Raw genomic sequence first — 21,589 nt, 5'->3', positions numbered from 1 at the left:
GATAGGATATTGATATTGCTTTTTTGGTTATTAAGATGAATCATACCATTGCTTTTCTCCTTCAGTGCAGATAACAGGGTAGATTTTAGAGGTATCCTTTAGACAAGAAAAAAGTTGATATTTCCTTGCCAACTTTAAATTACACAAAACTTTAACAATTCGCTCCCGAATTAAGAACGGATTCTTCCAAATCTATTTGAAGAGTGGATATTTTTGTGTAACTGAAAATGCTGCCATCACTTTGCTTTTTGGACTGTTTCTTGACTGTTCTTTATGTTTATTTTTTAAAAATGATGATATCCCTTCTGGCCTGTATTTCAAGAATATTGTAGGAGATGATATTACTTTCTGGTAATGTGTAGGCCAAAATGTAAAACAAGATAATAAGTCAGAAATGTATAATTGCTGAGAAATAAATACTTTTTCTTTTTTAATAAACTTTTTTTCAGAAAAATTGAAATGAAATGTATACTTAGCACCCAGCTAGTACTTTTGAATATGACACGCTTGGACACATGGATTAAATCAGTGTTTCGGACCCTGCGTGAGGAGGTTAGAGCCAGGAATACAGCTATGGAGGTTAAGGTTGGCTCTTCCTTGACATAATATGTGTCCCAAGGAGAACCTATTATTCTTTCTCCTTGCTTGAACAAATCTCAGTTTACTTCTCAGCAATTCTCTGGACAGGGGAGGACACTGGCCTGGTGTGAACCCCAGGCCCTCCTGTGTTGGCTTCTGGGGCGAGGAGAGGCTGCCTGCAGCTCCTCTTGATGCTGTAGCATTTCTCTTATGTACTCGCTCCTGCTGCTGCCATTTCCCTTACCTCAATCAAACATGAGGTCTGACTTTGTCAGTATTCCCAGGGGACCTGGCCAAGTGGCCCCCATTCTGTCTTTCCACTTGTGTCCTCACAGTTAATCCCTCGTTATTTGACGTAACTTAAGTCACCAGGCATCTTTGTAGTCAGGAGCCTGGCTGAAACAATAGAGTGAAGCTCTGTGTTAATGAAGGGAGCCAAACTCAAACCAGTTTAAGTCAGAAAGGAGGGATTTCCTGGCTCATGCAAATAAGTACATTTTTTGAGAGGACCGATGGGATTTGGCCTTAGGGTGATAGGATGAGGGACTCCTATGTCTGCCTAAGTATTTCTCTCTGTTAACTTTCTGTCCCTTCGTGAGAAGGCTTCCTTTTAGTTGGTTAGTCATCTCCAAAGCATGAAACCAGGGTCACAGACAAATCAAGTTTTATATCTCTGCAACTCTGTCACTGAAGAGTAAAGCGAGATCTACCCTGCCAGGTCCTGTTAGAAAACATTTCAGAGCAAGCACTGTGATTGGCCCTGGGGTTTGGAGAACTGTCATGGGATCAGACTGTGTCACATGACCAGCCCTGTGACATGAGAAGTAGGGTTTGTTGCCAGAAGAAGGCAGTGAACTTAAACTCACTTTGAGTCAGACTGCCATCCCAATCTGTGTTGACTACAAGTTAGCAAGGAAAGCCCAATCCTCTATAGTAAAGTATACTGGGATGGTAATGTTGATGATGCTTGGGTTGAAGCCTCAGTGACGAAAAGAGGGACATTTTGGGTAGAGGCAGAGGTGTAATTGAAGGCTCCGAGGTGAACTGAACTCTAGGTTGGTGAGAAGGAGGGGCCCCTGGTCTTGCCTGACCTGTTGTGTGCTATAGGCAGGTGAGAGCCTTTGGAATCTTTAAGGAGAAGTGACATAACTGTATTTCTGTTTTATGATAAATACATGATCAGAGTGCTTCCAAAACTTTTTTACACCACGACACTTACAACTATTAAAGTTTTCATGATACTGTGGGTGAAAGCTGTAGGTCATGGCCCCAGTCTGACTGGCTGCCCTAGGGCTGAGGAATCCTTGATTAAAGAGGAGGATCAGGAAATGCTGCTGTCAGCAGGGATAAGGTACCTAAGTAGAGACTCAGGCAGGAAAAAAAAATACGTGAAGATGCCTGCACACTAACCAGTCTAGGCAAGAGAACACAGGGACCTGCACCTAGATCCAAGTCATAAAAACTGAGAGACAGGAAGGAAGAATAGTTGGCAAATGTAGTTAAATCCACATTACTCCTCAAATCCCATGTTAATCCTTATGCTCACCCTCCAATACAACTTTAAATAAAATGACCCAAATTTCAGCTCTTTTTTCTCATTTCTCCTTCCTCTTTGGAACCCTCTGCCTATACTCCCATTTCCTGTCCTTAAATGTTAATGTGTTTAGGAATCACCTGGAAATGTCGTTACATGGACAGAATCCCAAGCCTCAGTCAGAGATTCTGATATAGGCTTTGGATGGGGCACAGGCATTTGTAGTTTTCCAATGGGGCACAGGCATTTGTAGTTTTCCAACATTTACACGTGGTCCACAGACCATACTGCTCTAATATACTTGCTAGTAGCTGTAAGAACTTCCAGAAAGCAGCAACTCATGCTGATGTTTCTAGGACTCATGTAGAACCACAAAGTATTCTGTGTACGTATCTGGTGCAGGATTGTTGCATGCGGGTTTCACATACCCAGGCCCCACCTGCAGCCCACCTCCAACATTGACCAGGAGTCCTCCACCTGGAAAACCTTAATTCCATCATCAAAATGTTGGTCAAATCTTCCCGCCTCTCTGAGGCTTTTCTTAATACTCCCCAGCTAGACTGGGTAGACTCCATGCGACACTTGACACCTGTGCTTCATGACGCTGTTGACATTGAGTTGTGATCCTTTGATGTTCTCTCTCCAGGTAACCAGAGTTGCTTCAGGTGCCAATAAGTGGTCTCTAAACATTAGTGGAATTGAATTGAAAGCAGTTTTTCGGGAGAAAAAAGTTGCAGAGAATTTATGCAATGGACAAGGCTTCATGATTCATCCAAGATTTATGACAGCTTCAATGTATTTCATTTTTGATGTTTAAAAAAAAGATAGTTCAGTTTTTATGCTTGGATCCTGTTTTAAAAACAATTGTTGTTTGCATTTTCTCATATGTCAAATTCTGTTTCTCTTGGTTGTCAGGTTTTCTGGAAGAAGCAATTCACTGTATAGTCCATTCATGCCCTGGAATAATTTAATTTACCTCACTTGAGTGAGTACTTTATTCTGAGAGCATGCAATGTGCCCTGAGTCACCACAAGACCTGGCTTTAATCAATACAGAAAAAACTTTTTAATTGATCTTCATCGTTGCATATGCTTGGCACTGATTAGTGGAATATGCTTTCATATTTGGCAAAGCCTTAATTGAGAATATACAAATATTATTTGGGTGATATTTTCTTGCAATTGAATTCATACTTTTTAAAATCATATGGAATGGGAGCAAAAGAATTTTGCTTAATTGGTTAATTCTACACAGTTCAGATTGTAGATAAAGCACTCTGGATCTTTATTAAACTAGACTTAGCTAGCATTAATTGAACTTGTATTTGGTACCACTATAGGCACAGACCGTGCTAAGCATTAGTCCATAGTCTCAAAGCACACATTCTGGTAGAAAAGAAATAAGTATCTGTAGAAAGCAGGTTAATAATGGAGTCATGGAGTAATACAGAAAAAAAGTATCTGTTCGAATTTTCTACTCAGAAAATAGTCAAATGACAAATCATTTAAGTAGAAAGGAAAGTCTATTTCCACCCCACCCTCTCCAGGAAAAAAAACAAAAAAACAAAAACCAAAAAACAAACTCTTTTGAGGTAGTGTCTATAGCTGGCCTGAATTGTCCTACACTGTATTTTGATTGATATACTGATAAAGAAAACCTCAATTGCTGGTGTAGGAGAAAACCACTAATTACAGTGCTCTCCCTTCTCTGTCTCTCAATTGGTGATAATCACCACACATTTATGTTAAAGTGGTACGGGATAATAACATAGCAGGGTACATCTGCGAATTCTGTGCATGCCTCGTCTCCACACTGTCCTACGGAATGGAGCCTAAGACCTATCGAAATCTGGGCATGCTTTGGAATGCGAAATGGGCAATGGATATAGAGCAAATATATTCCTATTGCACCATCATTCCAATTAATGATTCATCCATGCAGTCATTGATGCAAAATACATGCCAGACACTATGCTAAGCATTGGCAACACTTTTCTTTTTCCTCATGGAGCGTCCGGTTTGGTTGGGGAGATAGACATTAATTATGTGATTGAAATTATAATTTCTCATTTTTCTCTCCAGCCTATAAAGTTAAAACTTCTAAGCATTCAGTATAACAGTGTCATTGAGACCTAACTTCTTGCATCCTCATCTCTTAACATTTTCATCTTCCCCTCCTCCAGCTAACAGAATCATTTGGCAGTTTCCTGAATGCACCACCCTGTTTCTTTCTTTTATGCCTTTGCATATGGCTGCTGCTTTTCCCTGAATTACTCACTTCCTCTTTTTCCTGATAGGTGAGAGTGTCCATGAAGATGTTGCTCAAATGTCCTCTTTTGTGGCAGAAGTCACCCTTTGCTTTCCTGCACTTCCACAGCATCTTCCCTTTCCTCATTCTAGCATGTACAGTGTTGCGTTCCGATGATCTCTTTGTGTCTGTTTCTTCCCTTAGACTGTGAACTCTTGAAGGCAGAAATTGAGTCTTACTTGCTTTCACCTTCCTAGATCCCAGCACAGAATTTGGCTCAGAATGGATGCTCAGAAAATGTTGGTTGACGTTAAATTGCACTTCTCAATCATATTAACTAGGTATGGAAATTAAAACAAAGAGAGAGAGAGAGACATGCATGAAAAGGAGGGGGGGGGAAGATGATTCAATGACACAAGCTAATAAAAGTAAGGGCGTACTAGGAATATTGAAGGCCAACAGTTTTATTTTGAAGCTTTAGAATTAAGAAACTTAACCAGAATTTTCTATAATATTAAGAATCTATTTAGGCTACTATTTTGTTGAGGACAATGTCATACTGATGACACAGAATGCGGCTGTGGGCTTCACACATGAAATCCTCATGCGTTCATGTGATGAAGGAAGAAATCTCCTCTCTCGATAGTGTGGTGGCACTGTGATAATGCTATGATGTGATATGGTACCCAAGGACTCTCCTGGCCACATACTTCAAACCCAGTAAGGCCAAGGGCAGTCTGATTCTAACCTGCATCATTCGCCAGCTCTGTAAGTTTCTTGTGATTCTTTTAGAGAAAGAGACACATATGTATATACTGTGATGGTGATGACTGTCAGCTCTAAAAGATGACCTGGTGGAGTGGGCAGAGATGGTTTCATTCTTTCTATCCGTAAGAGGCCGTTTTGCCTGTACCTCTCTAGTGGAAGGCAGACTAGCTCATTTGTAGTTTGTTTACTTCTGATGTTTTTGAAGGTGAGGTGGTTTTACTTCAGGTCAGAGTACACTGCAACAAAAAAAAATGTCTTTGCAATAAAAACACCTCCAGACCTTTGCTTGAGAGGCCAGGTGACTCAAGTTGTACATGGCAGACCACAGTGGGAACTTTGGGAGTATTTTCCCCAGCCCCTCAGGTGCCTCAGTGCCACAGACATGCACAGACTTCCTGAACAGGACACTACCAGATGCTAGGGCCTGTGGTACCCACCCAGGGCGTTCTTTCTTCCTGTTCAGTGTCTCACTGAGGCTGGTAGGAAACTTCATTGAGTTACAGTAAGGTGTCTGGCTACTCTTGAGCATCACTCTCGATATCGTGTTAAGGATACAAAGCAATGGAAAATGATCCCATGGACATTCATGTTAAATTAATTCATGTTTTATTCCTACACCAAAGCTATATATATATATTTTTGAGACAGAGTCTTGCTCTGTCGCCCAGGCTGAGGTGCAGTGGTGTGATCTCAGCTCACTGCAAGCTCTGCCTCCTGGGTTCACGCCATTCTCCTGCCTCAGCCTCCCAAGTAGCTGGGACTACAGGTGCCTGCCACCACACCCGGCTAATTTTTTTTATTTTTAGTAGAGATGGGGTTTCACCATGTTAGCCAGGTTGGATTCGATCTCCTGACCTTGTGATCTGCCCGCCTGGGCCTCCCAAAGTGCTGGGACTACAGGCATGAGCCACCGTGCCCGGCCACCAAAGCTATATTTCAATTGTTTCTAAACAGAAATTGTTAAATTGCTCATGTAATAAACTGGAGATTACTTTTTGCCTGCATGGTTTACTTTTTGCCCAATGAATGATACGAACATAATTTTAGAGGGAAATGTTTAGAACGTTTAGATAAACACTATTCGTCAGCCTTTTAAAGTTACATTTTTGAATGATTCAAAACAATCAATTCAAGAGGGAGAGAAGGGGATGGGGTTAATATGAGGAATCAACTCTACCGCTGATGTTTCCACTCTATAGATGACATTTTGTTTTAAAAAATACAAGTGACTGGAGAAGGCTGGGTAGTGGCTACTTTGGTGTTCATTTATTTCCATATTTGTCTATAAGTTAAAGTGCTTTATAATAAACCCTTTTGAAGTATCTTTTGTATAGGATTAGAGAATTTAAAAAAACAATGTCTGTTATAAATTACTTTTACTATAAATTTTCTACCTGACAACATTTTTTCCACTACATGAAGTACCTAAAAAAGCAACATTTTTGAAAGGCTCATTCGTGTGTGTTTCTGTATACATGTCTTTTATATATATATATAAAACATGTTATAATTCAGATTCTTAATCTAATCTATTGCCCTCATTACTTTGTATTGGAGAAATCTTACTTTTTAAAGTCTAGTTAAAGAAAAATTAAGCCAAAATATGAAAGATGAAGATTTTCAGAAATGTGGGTAACCAGTGATTTATATCTGGGGGAGCGCTGGCAAGATGCCTGATACTGGCTTACTGGGACAGATGCCACTTTCCAGCTTGTTCTCCCAGTTCCTATTGCCTGCTGGAGGAGGTTCCAGGATTTCACGTCAAGTCAGTGTGACAGAGCTCCCATTAGTTTCTGTCACCTAATTAATTGCATGCAAGCAGCAGAGGCCATGTTCATCTGGGCCATGCACTTGGTTCAGGATACAGTTTAGGGGAGGAGAATGCAACCTGGAAGGGTTGAATAGTGGCCTCAAAGATGTCCCCAAAGATGTCCACATCCTAATCCCTGGAACCTGCTAATATGTTACCTTCTATGGCCAACGCGACTTTGTGGATGTGATTAGGTGAGAATCCTGAGATGGGGAGATTCCATTGGAATATCTCGGTGGCCTTGATATAATCATAAGAACCCTTATGAGAGGGAGTAGGAGAGTCGGACTCAGAGAAGATGTGGTTAGGGAAGCAGAGATCAGAGGGATGTGGCAAGAGCCAAGGAATGCAGGTGGCCTGTAGAAACTAGTGAAGTCAGGGGACAGATTCTCCCCTAGAGCCTCCAGAAGGAAAAAGCTTTGTCACCATCTTGATGTTAGCCCACTCATGTGATTTTGGACTTCTGACCGCTGGAAGTGCAAGATGGTAAATGTGCATTGCTCGAAGCCACTCAGTTTGTGGTTATTTCTTACAGCAGCCATAGGAGATGGATACAAACAGTCTTGTGCTTGAGAAAGGATAAGCCACAGCTTGGTGGGCAGGGAAGACCTCCTTCCCATCAGAGATTGTGGGGCTCAATGAGAACGTGGAAAGGGTGAGGATTAAGTCCTCCACAGTGCTGGCTTTGTTTCTGTAGAGACGAGGTCTCATTTTGCGTAGGCTGGACTTAAACTCCTGGGCCCAAGCGATCCTCTTGCCTCGGCCTCCCAAAGTGCTGAGATGACAGTTGTGAGCTACCATGCCTGACCCGGTACTGTCTTTAAATCAGATTGCCTAGATTCATACCCTGGCACCACCATTTATTAGCACTGGAATCTTATATAATTGAACCTCTGTCTGCCTTTGTTCTCCCATTTACAAGCATAGGAATGATAACAGAATTTGCTCATAAACTTGTTATAAGGTTTAACTGACATAATCCATTCAATATGTTTGCATAGTACCTGGCACAAAGTAAAGGTTCTCTGAAGATTGACTGTTTTTATATGAGTCCTCAACTATTCCGAGGCTTTGCCATGTGTTTATAGCTGTTTTATAGCTGTTGAATTTTATTACCACATTTAATAAGGCCATTCCTTCTTTTGGGAAACCACATAAATTATGCATTCTTCACTTACAGAAATCTAAAAGAGATACCCACTTATTCTGGGGACAGTGACATGGTGGCTCAATGCGTGGTCCTTAGATTGATGGAGTCTTTGTTTTAATAAGGGGCACAAAAATAAATATACCTGCATTTGTTTTCTATGTGAACAACAGATGTGTTCCTTGCAATGAGAGGTCTTTGTGGTTATCTGTTTAGGTTTTAGAGGATGCTTAGGTTTGCGTTCTTCTACCTATTCTTATGCTCACATAAGAATTTCAGATTTCTTTAAGACAGCAGAAGTCTTCTCAGAGTGAGGAGGACCACATGATGGGAGTAGCGGGAGCTGAACTAGGGTCACTGTAGTGCTGGAGTTATGAGAATGCTGGAAACTTTGCAGATCATGACCAGTATTTAGCTTATGGCATGGCTACCACTTAGTGGAAGGCAGGGTGGCTCCCTCTAATCCCATCCTCCTGTTTCATTCTATAGGACCTGTGTAATGGAATTCTTTTGGTACTTTATACTAATTGTGTCTCCTTAGATTGGACCTACCATGAGCTGTCACCAAGCTCATCCTAAATTCCCCTCTGTGGGTGGCATCTGAGTTGATCAGGGGTAGCGTCCTCGACAGAGAGGGACCCACTTGTGTAGTAAGGCAAGAAGACAGTAAAGAACAAGTTGAGGTTGGGCAATTCCATACAGCGGAGGCACATGGTGTGTGCCCAGGTGGAGAGAGGGCAGATGTGAAACTGGAATTCTCCACTGAGGGAAGTGTGTGAAGAGCTTCAGGAGTGTGGACCTGATCCTGGCGCCCTTCCTTTTCTACAGGTGCCATATTCCAGTAGATATCATGAGAGTGGGAATAAAGGGCTCTGTGGTCTCAAAGTTTTGGAAATACTGGGGAGAACAAGCAAAAGAGTTTCTTTGGTTTAGGAATTCTCAGAGCCTGTTAAAACCTTTTGAATTTCCCAGAAGTGGATACAACAGATACATAGAAATGAGACTCAGAGTTAAGGACAAAAAGAAGTGAGCGGGTCTAAGAGATATTCAGAATGAAGAATCGAAAACAGTTGTGGACCAATAATATGGCGGGCGGCTACTGGGGTGTGACAGGGAGAGAAGTCTAATACAAGCCCATTTTCAAGTTTAGGATTTTATACAATAGAATCCTTTTAGATAATAGAGGAACAGGGCATATATGGGAAAATACATCAGTTTACAGAAAGATAATGAGTTTCAAATTTATTGTGGACTTGTTTTATCTGAGATACAGAAAGGAGAACTGATAGTGTCAATGTCCATAGACCTTTAAGCATGAATCTGGGGTAAGGGAATTGAGGGACCAGAACGCTGGGCGGAGCAGAGTAGTTCAGCCAGGGTTGCTAAAGAAGACCTCTGGAGATTGTAGGATTTCCAAGGTTTACATGCAAATCACATTCACCTCTAAAAATCATTTGATGATGTTGTAGTCTTGGGCAGAAGAGTAGAGCCATAATTTAGCTCTTAAGTGCTATCTCTTGCATTCTCATTAGGATCATTGTTAGGTTTCAAGAGAAGCTGAATCTTGTCTTTCAGAATCACTGCTTGTGCAATGACTATGAATAAGTACGTGGAAGAAAATGTATCTCAGAAATCCTACACGACCATCAAGTACTTCATGAAGATGCTGAGCAGCGTCAGCGAGACCTTGATCTTCATCTTCATGGGCGTGTCCACCGTGGGCAAGAATCACGAGTGGAACTGGGCCTTCGTCTGCTTCACCCTGGCCTTCTGCCTCATCTGGCGAGCCCTAGGTAATGAGTTCTTGTTTGCTAAATGGACATATGTGACACTCACTCACTGAATGGAGCTTTCCTTTTGTCACTCCCTTTCTGCTGTTGAGGCTTCTTTTTTATCTGCTTAATTTCTTCTTCTTTCTTACCTACTTCTTCCTCCTCTTCTTCCTCTTCCTCCTTTACTTTTTTCTCTTCTACATTCTCCTCTTCCTCCTTTTCTTCTCCTTTCTCATTTCCTTCCTCCTCTTCTCTATTATGTTCTTCCTTGTCCTCCTGTTTCTCTTTTTCCTCCTCTTCCTTCTCACCTTCCTCTTCCTCTTCCCCTTTCCTTCCTCATTGGCCTCTTCATCTTCTCTCTCTCTTGCTCTTCTCGCCCCTTCCTGATATACTCTTTTCTTCTCTGAGTATCTTCATGCTTTGTTATAACTCAGATTAGTTTGTCTTGTCTTCTCTGATTTCACATTTTCACCCACGATCCTGGAACAACATCAAAGACCCAGAACCTGGTATTACTAGCAAGACAGAGAAAAAGGGGAAAGACTTTGGGTCCTATTCTTAAATCCTTTGTCCCTGTCGCAGAAGCACAGAAAATGAGTCTATGTGTTTTCATATTCTGGCGTCACCCAGTCTGTTTCCTCTTGGGTTTTCTTTCTTTGCAGGTGTCTTTGTCCTGACTCAGATCATTAATAGGTTCCGGACCATTCCCCTGACCTTCAAGGATCAGTTCATCATTGCCTATGGAGGACTGCGAGGTGCCATCTGTTTTGCACTAGTGTTTCTCCTTCCTGCTGCTGTGTTTCCTCGGAAAAAGCTGTTTATTACGGCTGCCATTGTTGTCATATTCTTTACTGTCTTCATTCTGGTGAGTACAGTAATCCCTTTACCAGGAGGGCAAAAAATATTGTTCAGAATATTGGATTCTGTTTACAGGATGCAAAGTAGCAAAGGTGTGTTGAAACTTTGGTAGTTAGTTACTAGGGAAAATGATATTTCCTGTCTGGGTTCATGTCATTAGATTGTTGAGGGGCCTTAGAGAGTCCAATTTGGTCACTTGGCCTACACAGAGAAATTATTATTTAAGGAAACTAAACTAAGTGCTCTAATCTTATGACTGGAAACTTAGGAACTGCACTTGCTAATGCTTATTATTTTTCTGACTTAGCGAATGCACTTGTTCAATGCTAGTTGTGCATATGACCTTACAACAGCTATTTGACCCCTATGAGTTGACTGCCTAGTGGTGACTCCCCTGAAATGAGGAAAGGATGAATGCATGTTTAATACTGGGAGGCAGAAAGTATGGTGGGCCTGTGTCCAGATCCCTACTTTCCAAATTAATCAATCTCTTTAAGTTAAGATGCCAACTCTTAGAAGATTATATTTTGCAGATATTCATTTATTAAATATTTACTGGACTCCTGCTAAGGGCCAGGCAGTGCTCTAGGAGCCAGAACATATAAAGATCCCTGTCCCTGCTGCAGAGCTTACATTTCAGAGGGGTTGGTAGCACTAGACAAGAAACACAAGTAAATCATAGAGCATGTTAGAAGGTGAAAATTGTTATATAAGAAGGATAGAGTAAGGAGTCAAGCATGATGAGGGTAAAGTGGTGGGGGAAACGCTACAATTCCAACATCAAATGGTCATGAAAGGGAACAGCAAGAAAAATGAGATTTGAGCAAAGGCATGCAGAAGGTGGAGGGATTAGCTAAGCCCAAGAACATCCCAGGCAAATGAGCTGAGGGATCAAGTGTGTTCTGACGGCAGTGTGCTCTTGGCCAGTGTGGCGGAGTGGCACAGAGTGTGGTGTGGAGTGTAGGAGAATGAAGTGAGGCAGGTTCTGGAGTCCAACATCATGCAGGTCCGTGCAGGCCAGTGTATGAAGCTTGGCTCTTCTCCAAGTGAAATGGGAGCTATTAGAAAGTGTCATGCAGATCCCTGATATGTTCTGACTTCCTTTGTAAAAGGATCACGCTGGCTACTGTGTTGCGAATAGACTGTTGTGAGGAAAGGGTGGATGTGGGAATCCAGCATGGAAGCCCTGCAGTCATCAGGCAGGGCCAGGCTGGTGGAAGTTCAGTTGGTGAGAAGTGGTAAGATCCTAGAATATTTTCTGATGGAGCAACCCATGGGATTCCCTGATGGGTTAGACATGTGAGGGAACGAGGCGTCACTCAGATCTCCAGGGGTTTTGGCCTGAGCAGCTAGAAGGATGCACTTGCCCTCAGTTGAGAAGGGGAAGTCTGTACATGGCAGAGGTGGGGGTGGGGAGATTGTCAGTTCAATGATGGGCATGCTGCATTAGGCGTGTCCATTAGACCTACAGTGGAGATAAGGATGAGGCAGATATTATGAATCCGGAGCTCAGGAAAGGGGCTCTCTGGCCACTAGCAGAGAATTGGTATTAGAAGCCATGAAGCTGGACGTGATTGTCAAAGGAGTGAAAATATATATTGAAGAGACCACAATAGAGGAGGAAGGATTAGGCCTTGGGGCAGCCCAACCTTATGACATCGTGGGAAGAAGGGAGCAGCCAAGAAGAACTGAGAACGAGCGACTGGTAAAAAAGGAGGAAGATCAGGAGGTGTGCCTGTGTTTTAAAAATGTATTCATATTTATTTAACAGTTTGTCACCGAATGCTTTCTGGGGGCCTGATGCAAATCGAAGCATCTTACATGTTAATTCATTTAACCCTCATAACAACTCCATGGAATATAACTCTAGGAATCATGGTTTATTATCCCTATTTTGTGGGTGAGGAAAGTGGGGCACTGACACTGAGGTTAAGTCAGTTTATCAAGTTTGCACAGATATAAAAATGTAGAGCAGAGTCAAAACCTATTTGCTTTTGACCCTGAATAAGGTGTCCAGGAGAGAGCCTGGTGTGTAGCAAGTGCTTAGTATTGTAATGCATCATGATTTTCCTCCTTCCTTCTAGTCATTTCTTCAAAAGACAGTTCATCCTTCATTCATTCATGCCTTCCAACACTGGGGACAGCGAGTCCTCTGGAATCCTGGAGAAGACCCTTTCCTGAGTTAAGATGACCACCTTCTGTTATTGTCTTTATTATCAACACCTTTCTGCTTTTGCACAGTAATATGGGCCAGAAATGGTGACGACTTGCCCTTGGGAAGTAGTGGCAGAGCTGAGAAAAAGTAGATGCAGTCCTCTTTATTTTGGAAGACTCTTCAATGAGACTTTATGGAGAAGTAAGCCAAAGCAGGGCAGAGGATCAGCGGAAGGATGACTGCCAACTCTTGTATTGTGTGGAATGTCAGAGAGCTTGTGGGGACAGGGGAGGCTGGAAGTCAGGAAGTTCATGTGAGATGGATCACCTGTTCTCAGTGATGTAGGGGCCTGGCTTTCCCTGAGTGTGAAGAGGACAGGAGGAGGATAGATGGGAGGAGAGAGATGAAGGTGGGTGAAGGCTGTGATAGAAAAAGAGAAAGCCTGAAGCAACAAACGGAACAGTTGAGATGTATTAGCCACATTTGGTATTGTGAACACATCAAGCTAATCCTCCACTAAGGGAGACATCTGGGGATCATTGTCTAGAGCCTGCAGGTGTAGAGATGTCAGTCTTTCCTCTGATGAGGTTTAAGGAGAGTCTGGCCAAGTTCACTTGGATATCCACAGAGAAGAGAAATTGCTGCGGTTCCACTTGTGTTGATATCTTCCTTTTCCTGTTCTCTGCCTACCCTTGTGTGTGCACAGATTGGAGACTGCATGCATATTGCTTGGTTCCTTGACTCTGCCCACATCCTCTTCCTCCTATTCTCCTACCTACCACTGGTTCTTAAGAGACTCTGAACACACGCACGTGCACAAGCGTGCATGCACACACACATAAATACACACATACTCCCTTCAGAAAAGGTGTCTTTTCCAGAATACATCAATAATTAAGGAATTCAGTGAAGGAAGCCTGGAGGGAAATACTTGATGAGATACAAATATAGCAGGAATAACTAATTATAAATCCATGCATAAAATGTTGCCTTTCAAGTAAGAATTATGTATTCTTTTTCAAATGACAGCTTTTATGTTGATGGACCGATTACTAAACTTTAAATATGTTTTTCTCCCCTTATTTTAATACTTTATATGATAAGCTCTTCCAACCTGGTGCTACTGAGTTATAACTATTTTCAAAAACAGGATTTTACACGATGTATGATGCATTATTTGATATCACAGTTTATCAGGAGAATTTTCACACTGTTTGAATCGTGTTGCTCATTAGCAAGTGATGTAGTCCCTTTATGAGGCACACGATCATGTTAGTAGAATACGGTCCTGTTTGGGGAATTTTTTTGTTTTTTTTTCTTGAGATAGAGTCTCACTCTGTCACCTAGGCTGGAGTGCAGTTGCATGATCTTGGCTCACTGCAACCTCTGCCTCCTGGGTTCCAGCAATTCTCCCACCTCAGCCTCCCTGAGGAGCTGGGATTACAGAAATGCACCACCACACCCAGCTAATTTTTATATTTTTCGTAGAGATGGGGTTTTGCCATGTTTGCCAGGTTGGTCTTAAACTCCTGGCCTCGAGTAATGCACCTGCCTTGGCCTCCCAAAGTGCTGGGGTTAAGTGTGAGCCACCACCATGTCCAGCCGTGGAATCCTGAATGAGGAAACAATTCGGATTCCTTGGACATTTGAGTTCGTTTTTTTCCAATATGATTGGTAATTTTATTTATATCAAATATAAGCTATTTCTCATGTATTTAAATGATATTCAAAATTGGGGAAGGTGGAGGACAGTTATATAAAGCGCAGTTTTAGAGTACGGCATTGTGGGTTGCTATTCTAGGCCTGTTTTTTGTGGCCTCTGTGGGCCTCGGTTTACTTAGCTGTAAAATCTAGACAATGGTCCAGGCAGCGCAGGGGAAATATATGTATAGAGTATGACACCTGACACAGGGTTTTCACCTCACGAGTTGCCATGTTTAATATACTACATTAAGAAAAGTTGTAACGAGGCCGGGTGTGGTGGCTCACGTCTGTAATCCTAGCGCTTTGGGAGGCCAAGGCAGGCGGATCACGAGGTCAGGAGATTGAAACCATTCTGGCCAACATGGTAAAACCCTGTCTCTACTAAAAATGCAAAAATTAGCTGGGTGCAGTGGTGTGTGCCTATAATCCCGGCTACTTGGGAGGCTGAGGCAGGAGAATTGCTTGAACCAGGGAGTCGGAGGTTGCAGTGAGCTGAGATTTTGCCACTACACTCCAGCCTGGCGACAGAGCCAGACTCCTTCTCAAAACAAACAAACACACACAAAAAAAGTGAAAGAAAACTTGTAACAGAAGAAAGAAAAAGGTGAGCTCTTTCAATATACTTTTCTTTGGACGGAAAAATGATTAGAGTACAATAATGATTATGTAGTTAATCCCTATGGCAGATCTCAAGAATTCCGTAAATGTATTAAGTGGTTATCTAGAAGTCCGTCAAGTGGGAAGGTTACCCAAAATTCAATAGAGAGCAGCCTCTTTTGCACATTAGTGATGTAACTTATGTTAAGTCACTGTGCAGAATTGTGAAGCATCTGGGGTTTTATTATACTTGTAAGCTAACAAGTTCGCCTGTTACTATTTCATGAATGCTGCAGAAGACTCCTGAGTCAAAGACAAAGGACTTTTTTGTCCATGACAAAAGCTGTAGCCACAGCCTTGTGTTGGTTTGTGTCAGTTTTCCATACCTCGTTGTCCCATGGGGGTGACACAAGGGACCTGTGATGGATGTCTGCACATGTCATGGTCTGTATTACAGGAGGGGGACACGGAGTTTGGGGATATATTGCTCTCTCAGAAGGGTGATCTTACTTTATTTCTCAAGAGTGCTCATTGCTTGCAACCCTGAGAAATGGCCTAGGTAAAAAAGTAATCAAGGCCTGACAGTCTTGGCATCCTCTGCAAGAACATGTGGGGGTGCTCAGGGGCCACGGTAGGGTAGCCTTCCCAGCAATTACATGAACCTTTGCTAATTTAGCCTCTCCAACTGGAATGATGCTGCTCACTATTTTATAGACCTCATGAAGACCCTTAAATGTGCCTTCATTTGTTAAATAAATGGTCATAATTTTTATATATGTACTGTTTAAAAAGGACACAATCTTTGTATTTCATTAACATATGCCATTATTAGGTGGGGTTCCATAGAATTTAGAATACTGTACAACAATCCTACAATAACACGAGCAAGATGATCAGGCTTTTTTAAGATGGACAATGTACGTGAAAAGTTTAGGATGTGAGAGGAAGAGAAGTAGAGGACAGTTCCGTGTGTTTGTGGCTGCACGGCCAGGTGAATGAAGGTGACATTTAATTTGGTGGAGACTACCTAGAGAGTATTGGGTTTGAAGGAAGGGACATCACGTGCTTGCTTAGTTTTGGATGTGTACATTTTGGACATATATATTTGCCTATTAGACATCTAAGTGGATATGTTGGATAGGTAGTTATATATATGAGTCTGAAATTTGGGGGAGAAGCCAGAGTGGGAGATGTAAATTTGGGATTCCTCAACATATAGTTTTTAACACACATAAGTCTGGAATAAATTATTGAGGGTGTAAGCATAGAAAGAATATAGAAAAGAAGGCATCTGATAACTGAACCCTGAAACACAGTAATATTTAGAAATCAAGAAAAGGTTGAGGAATCAGCCCAGGAGACTGGAAAGGGTGACCACTAAAGGAGGAGAAACATCAGAAGGGGTCACGCAGGAAGGAGAGGAGAGGCCTCTAGCAACTGTGACAAATGCAGCTGCAAGGTCAGACCAAGTGTGAGTGGAGAGCACAGCCTTGGATGTAGTGACGCTTTGATGAGTGGCCTCTGCACAAGAGCACTTTGGGTCAGTCAGGAGACCACCACCCCGACTGGCTGGACTCGAGAGGGGAGGGGAAGAGAGAAATGAGGGGCAGGAGATATGGGCAATTCTCTTGAGGTTTCTTAGAGAAAGGAGGTAGTGGCCAGAGGTGGGTATCTGCCATAGGATGACTTTTGTTTCTGATTTTCAAAGATGGGAGCACGTTTGGAGACTGATGGTACAGGAGAGAGGGAGATCCTGATCAGCAAAGAGAAAGCTGGAGTTTAGGGGAGAGACAGACAGACATAGAAGGGGAAATCAATGTGCGGCATGGAAAGTGCTAAATGAGAGACACACAGATGGGGACTGTGAACAGCTACTGCCACGCTTTAATGCTTCTCACTCCACCTATCCCATTCTAAGATAAACACTGTTTGTACAACAGAATGTATGATCTCTTTGACCAAGTGTGTGATGTGAGAAAGATCTTCCATAAGACAGCATAACAGCGATAGTGATATTTTTTAAAACATGAAAATTGTTTCTACAAGTTTTTCTGGAAATTACCTGCTAAATCGGCAAGGAAATATAAGGCAGTTTCTCTCTTCCCTGTCCTTTTTATTTTGCAAATATTAATTCAAAAAACAAAACACAAAACAAGAACTCATTTTCTTAAAAAAAAAAAAAAAAGATGAAAAGAATGCTTATGACACTCACATCGCAGTTGTATTATTTTTTGTTTGTTTGTTTTCCCCTCTGATATAAATGGGAGCTGGGGGATGCTGGGTGGGAGGAAAGCAGAGATGGAACAACATGCAAAACAAATCATTCTCCCCGTTACTCTCCCTGCTCCTGCTGTTACATGATTCTCCCAGGCAGGCCTGACCCTCAGAGGTGGTGTTTAGTATGTATGCCAAAGTGAATGAATGGGTGAAAATTTAACTTGTATTTGCAAATATTTCTATTGGTAGTTTGATGAAAAGCTAAGAGTTTTATTTATTTTTTTTTAATCCTGTATGGATGGTAGCAAGCTATTTTATTTTTCTAAGCCTTATCAGGTTACTCCCTGGATGATCTAAATTAGAAATTTTCTAATGTGGGTAAAATAAGGTGCTTTCTCGGTCTTTTGTGTTTCTTTCTCCCTCCCAACCAGACACACAGGCTCCTAGAATATAACATCCAATGTTGGGGGCTTACTATGGCATACACAGATGTCACATACTCGGCCTGAGAAATAGATGGATTGAAGAAAGAAGGAAAGTAAGAAGGGAGGGAGAGGAAGTAAGGCAGCCTTCATCAAATAATTCTTATGGAGCATGACATGACCACTGCAGGCAATTCAAAGAGAAAAAGGGTGCCTATTAAAAGAGACTATATATACAAACACATGTTGTTATAAGCTTTATGATTATAAACATAAATATATTATGCTTTCAAAAACTTGAGTTGATGGGGTGGTAGGCCACACCTTCTTCCTGGAGTTGATCAGTTGTGATTTATTTATGGTAGTGCCTTCACTTCCAGATCATCTGTAGGGTGGAAGGAATCAACATATGGACTGGGGTAAGCCCTGTGTCCTATCTTTATTTTATGTCCTGTATTTACAAACACTGGTCACTCACTTATTATTTACTAAATGAATACTGATAGGACAAGAGCATGTGAAACAGCAGCTTGTGTCTTTAGAACACATTATAGAGTTTTAAAAATTACATTGATTTTGTCAACTTTTCCTTGAGCTATTATTAAACTAGTGGCTTCATGGAATCTGGAACTTGGTGAAATCTCCCATCTCTGAGAACCACATGTTTACACCCGTTTTCATTTACATAAGTTAGAGATTACAGAACATGTGTTGATTGGAAAACTGCTGTTACCTTTTATGTTATCTCAAAGTGGTAGACTGAAATACAAATAGAACCCAAGATGTGTTTTATACCAAATTTGGTCAAAATCAGTTCACACTTCAGAAAGTTAAATGAAAATTAAGCTGAAAAATGCCCAGAGCTAGACTGATGGAAAAAAACCAATCACCTCCTTTAAAAAATGGATGTGTGTGTGTGTGTGTGTGTGTGTGTGTGTGTGTGTCTCAGTCAGTTTGCATTATCAAAAGCATTCTTAGAGTCTGAAAGACATGAGGAGAGATGAGATGAAAGTCAAATGCATGGCAGGGAACATCCCCCTATATAGCTACCCTCTGTCCCTGAAATCCTAACAACTCTTCCTACCCATGTATCCTTCCTGCCAGGAAGTAGTGGCCATCTGCCCACCAACCAAGAAACTTGGAATCTTGACCCTCACCCCTCCTCACCTGCCCTATTTTGTGCCAGTATTGCATTACTTTTAAGTATATTCACTGACAGCTCATTTTGATGTCTGTAAGTTCCCCTTCAGTCTCCTTTTTCTAAAATCTTCTGGTTACATCTACTTTTCCACGTTAATTTAAAATCAGCCTCTGATTTATGTTACGGTAAAAATCTTCAGGAATATGTCACTGGAATTGTATTGTCGATACATGTTAGTTGAGAGAAAACTGTCGTTACAATATTGTTATCCCGTCTAGAGAACTGTGTTTTTTTTTTTCTGATATCTCAGAATGTTCATAATCTTCTTCAGTTAAATTGTATAGTTCTACTTGTAAAGGTTTTGTACATTTATGATAGGGTGTCATACATAGAGATAATGGATAGTGTATATATGCATACTTAGTATCTATATAGAATACTAGTGTATTATAAAACATATTATTAGATACTAGTATATACTTGATACCAGTATATACTAGCATTATATATATATACACACACACACTCTTTTTATATGTTTTTTCATTGCTATTGTGTAGGCATTTATTCTGTTACATTTACAAATTAATATCTGGGATGGATTGGGCATTTTGAATTTGTGTTAGTCACTGTACCACATTTTCTTGTTATTTTTAAATGAAAAGATATTATTTCAGGTTTTTTAGGACAAAAAGTCAATCATCCAGGAGCAACAAAAACTTTGTCACTTCATTTTCAGTAGTTATTCATCTAGCTCTTCATCTGCCTGCTCTTCTCAGTTGACCGGGACATGCAGAACGGTGCCGAACAGAGACAGAGACAGAGCATCCTTGTGTTATTTCTGGCTCTAATAGAAATGCTTGTAATGTTTCATTTTTAAGTGATATGTTCACTATTGATTGCTGGCATATGTCTTTGTCACATTAAGGAATTTTTCTCCTCCTAGTTTACTGAAGAGCTGATAGTTCTTCACGTTTCCCGAGTTCACCCATGAACATGCCCAGACTGGCCGCAAGCCCCCTCTCACGTTGCTGTGCTATGGTCTCCACTGGGATATGCTTCCAGCATCTCCACCACTGCCTGCCAGTGTCTCCTCTGCTCCAGGCTTTCCTTGACCTGCTTCCTGTGCTAGCCCAGTCATCCCTCTTCTGCTTATTTTGTAACTGTTTTCGGAAGTATCTGACTTTGTATGAGACTACAAAGTCCTAGAACCCAGGTCCTTAACTATTCATCATTGGGTTCCAAATGCCCAAGACCCTGATACTTGTGCAGTAGAAACTCAGTGAAAATTGTTTTTATAAATGAACAAATGAAGGAGTCATTGATAAGTTTTTCTATGGATAATATAACAAGTAGGTGGTTCCTCTGAACTGGATAATACTTTATTATTATTACTATTATTATTATTTTGATAGAGACGGAGTTTCACCATGCTGCCCAGGCTGATCTTGAACTCGTGGCCCCAAATGATCTGTCCACCTCAGCCTCCCAAAGTGCTGGGATTACAGACATGAGCCACTGTACTTGGCCTGCTTTATTATTTTTTGTATTTGCTTTCTCTGCTTCTTCCATTTTGTCTTTGTTTTTGTGAGGACATGGTCCTTTGAAAATATGCCAGCTATTTGAAAAGAAGGAAAAATTAACAAAAAGCTACATTTACTGTGTTAAATCTTGGTAGCCGAATATCTGTTGTCATTGCTTATCAAAGCCTAGGAGAGGTTACCCTTGAATATTAAAACATAGTTTATAAAAAATTTATATTAAAATGTTTATATTAAACAATTTTTAAATTGTATAAATATATATTAAACGCTTAAATTGTGTTTCCTGTTCAGGGAATAACTATTCGACCACTGGTGGAGTTTCTTGATGTCAAGAGGTCCAATAGGAAACAACAAGCTGTCAGTGAAGAAATCTACTGTCGGGTAGGTGTTAAGAAACTGTAATGGCCGGGCGCGGTGGCTCAAGCCTGTAATCCCAGCACTTTGGGAGGCCGAGACGGGCGGATCACGAGGTCAGGAGATCGAGACCATCCTGGCTAACACAGTGAAACCCTGTCTCTACTAAAAATACAAAAAAAACTAGCCGGGCGTGGTGGCGGGTGCCTGTAGTCCCAGCTACTCGGGAGGCTGAGGCCGGAGAATGGCGTAAACCCGGGAGGCGGAGCTTGCAGTGAGCTGAGATCCGGTCACTGCACTCCAGCCTGGGCGGCAGAGCGAGACTCCGTCTCAAAAAAAAAAAAAAAAAAAAGAAAGAAAGTGTAATACCTTTAATGATAAAGGAAAAATATTTGAATTAGTCAGACAGCTTGGTACCAAGTTGTCCATTTCCTGAAGAAGAAAGGAATGGCAGGGTGACAGGGAGGAGACCCTGAGGAGGGAATGTGCTGAGGGAGTATAGAATAGATATGGCCCCACGGTAACTTCTCCAGGTTAGCTTGCTAAACTCCTGCATGAGCAGAGAGACAAGAAGATCCCTCTTTTTACTTCCCTCAGTCTGGAAATGTTCCTACTGGGAAATTATTACCATATTTCATACTTTTCAAAATTATTAACAAACTGTTATAGGTGAGCAAAATAATCGAAGACTTATCTAATACTGACATGACAAACATTTCATCAATTTGTGTGAAAATGAA

General features: G+C 41.4%; 1 protein-coding gene across 2 annotated transcripts in view; it reads left to right on the top strand.

Annotated features, from left to right (window-relative positions):
* LOC105490131 (solute carrier family 9 member A2) overlaps positions 1-21,589 on the top strand; it is a 90,323-nt gene that overhangs the window by 49,407 nt on the left and 19,327 nt on the right. Inside the window, exons 4-7 of one of the 2 annotated variants that reach the window (XM_011755517.3) lie at positions 4,618-4,701; positions 9,661-9,878; positions 10,520-10,722; positions 20,787-20,876. In XM_011755517.3, coding sequence (XP_011753819.2) covers positions 4,618-4,701; positions 9,661-9,878; positions 10,520-10,722; positions 20,787-20,876 — 595 coding nt within the window. The remainder of the gene's footprint in view (positions 1-4,617; positions 4,702-9,660; positions 9,879-10,519; positions 10,723-20,786; positions 20,877-21,589) is intronic. The other variant, XM_011755518.3, reaches the window with a different exon arrangement.

The sequence above is a fragment of the Macaca nemestrina genome, chromosome 13, assembly GCF_043159975.1.
Source record: "Macaca nemestrina isolate mMacNem1 chromosome 13, mMacNem.hap1, whole genome shotgun sequence".
In the NCBI taxonomy this organism is placed as follows: Eukaryota; Metazoa; Chordata; class Mammalia; order Primates; family Cercopithecidae; genus Macaca; species Macaca nemestrina.
This window is presented reverse-complemented; position numbering and strand designations above follow the sequence as displayed.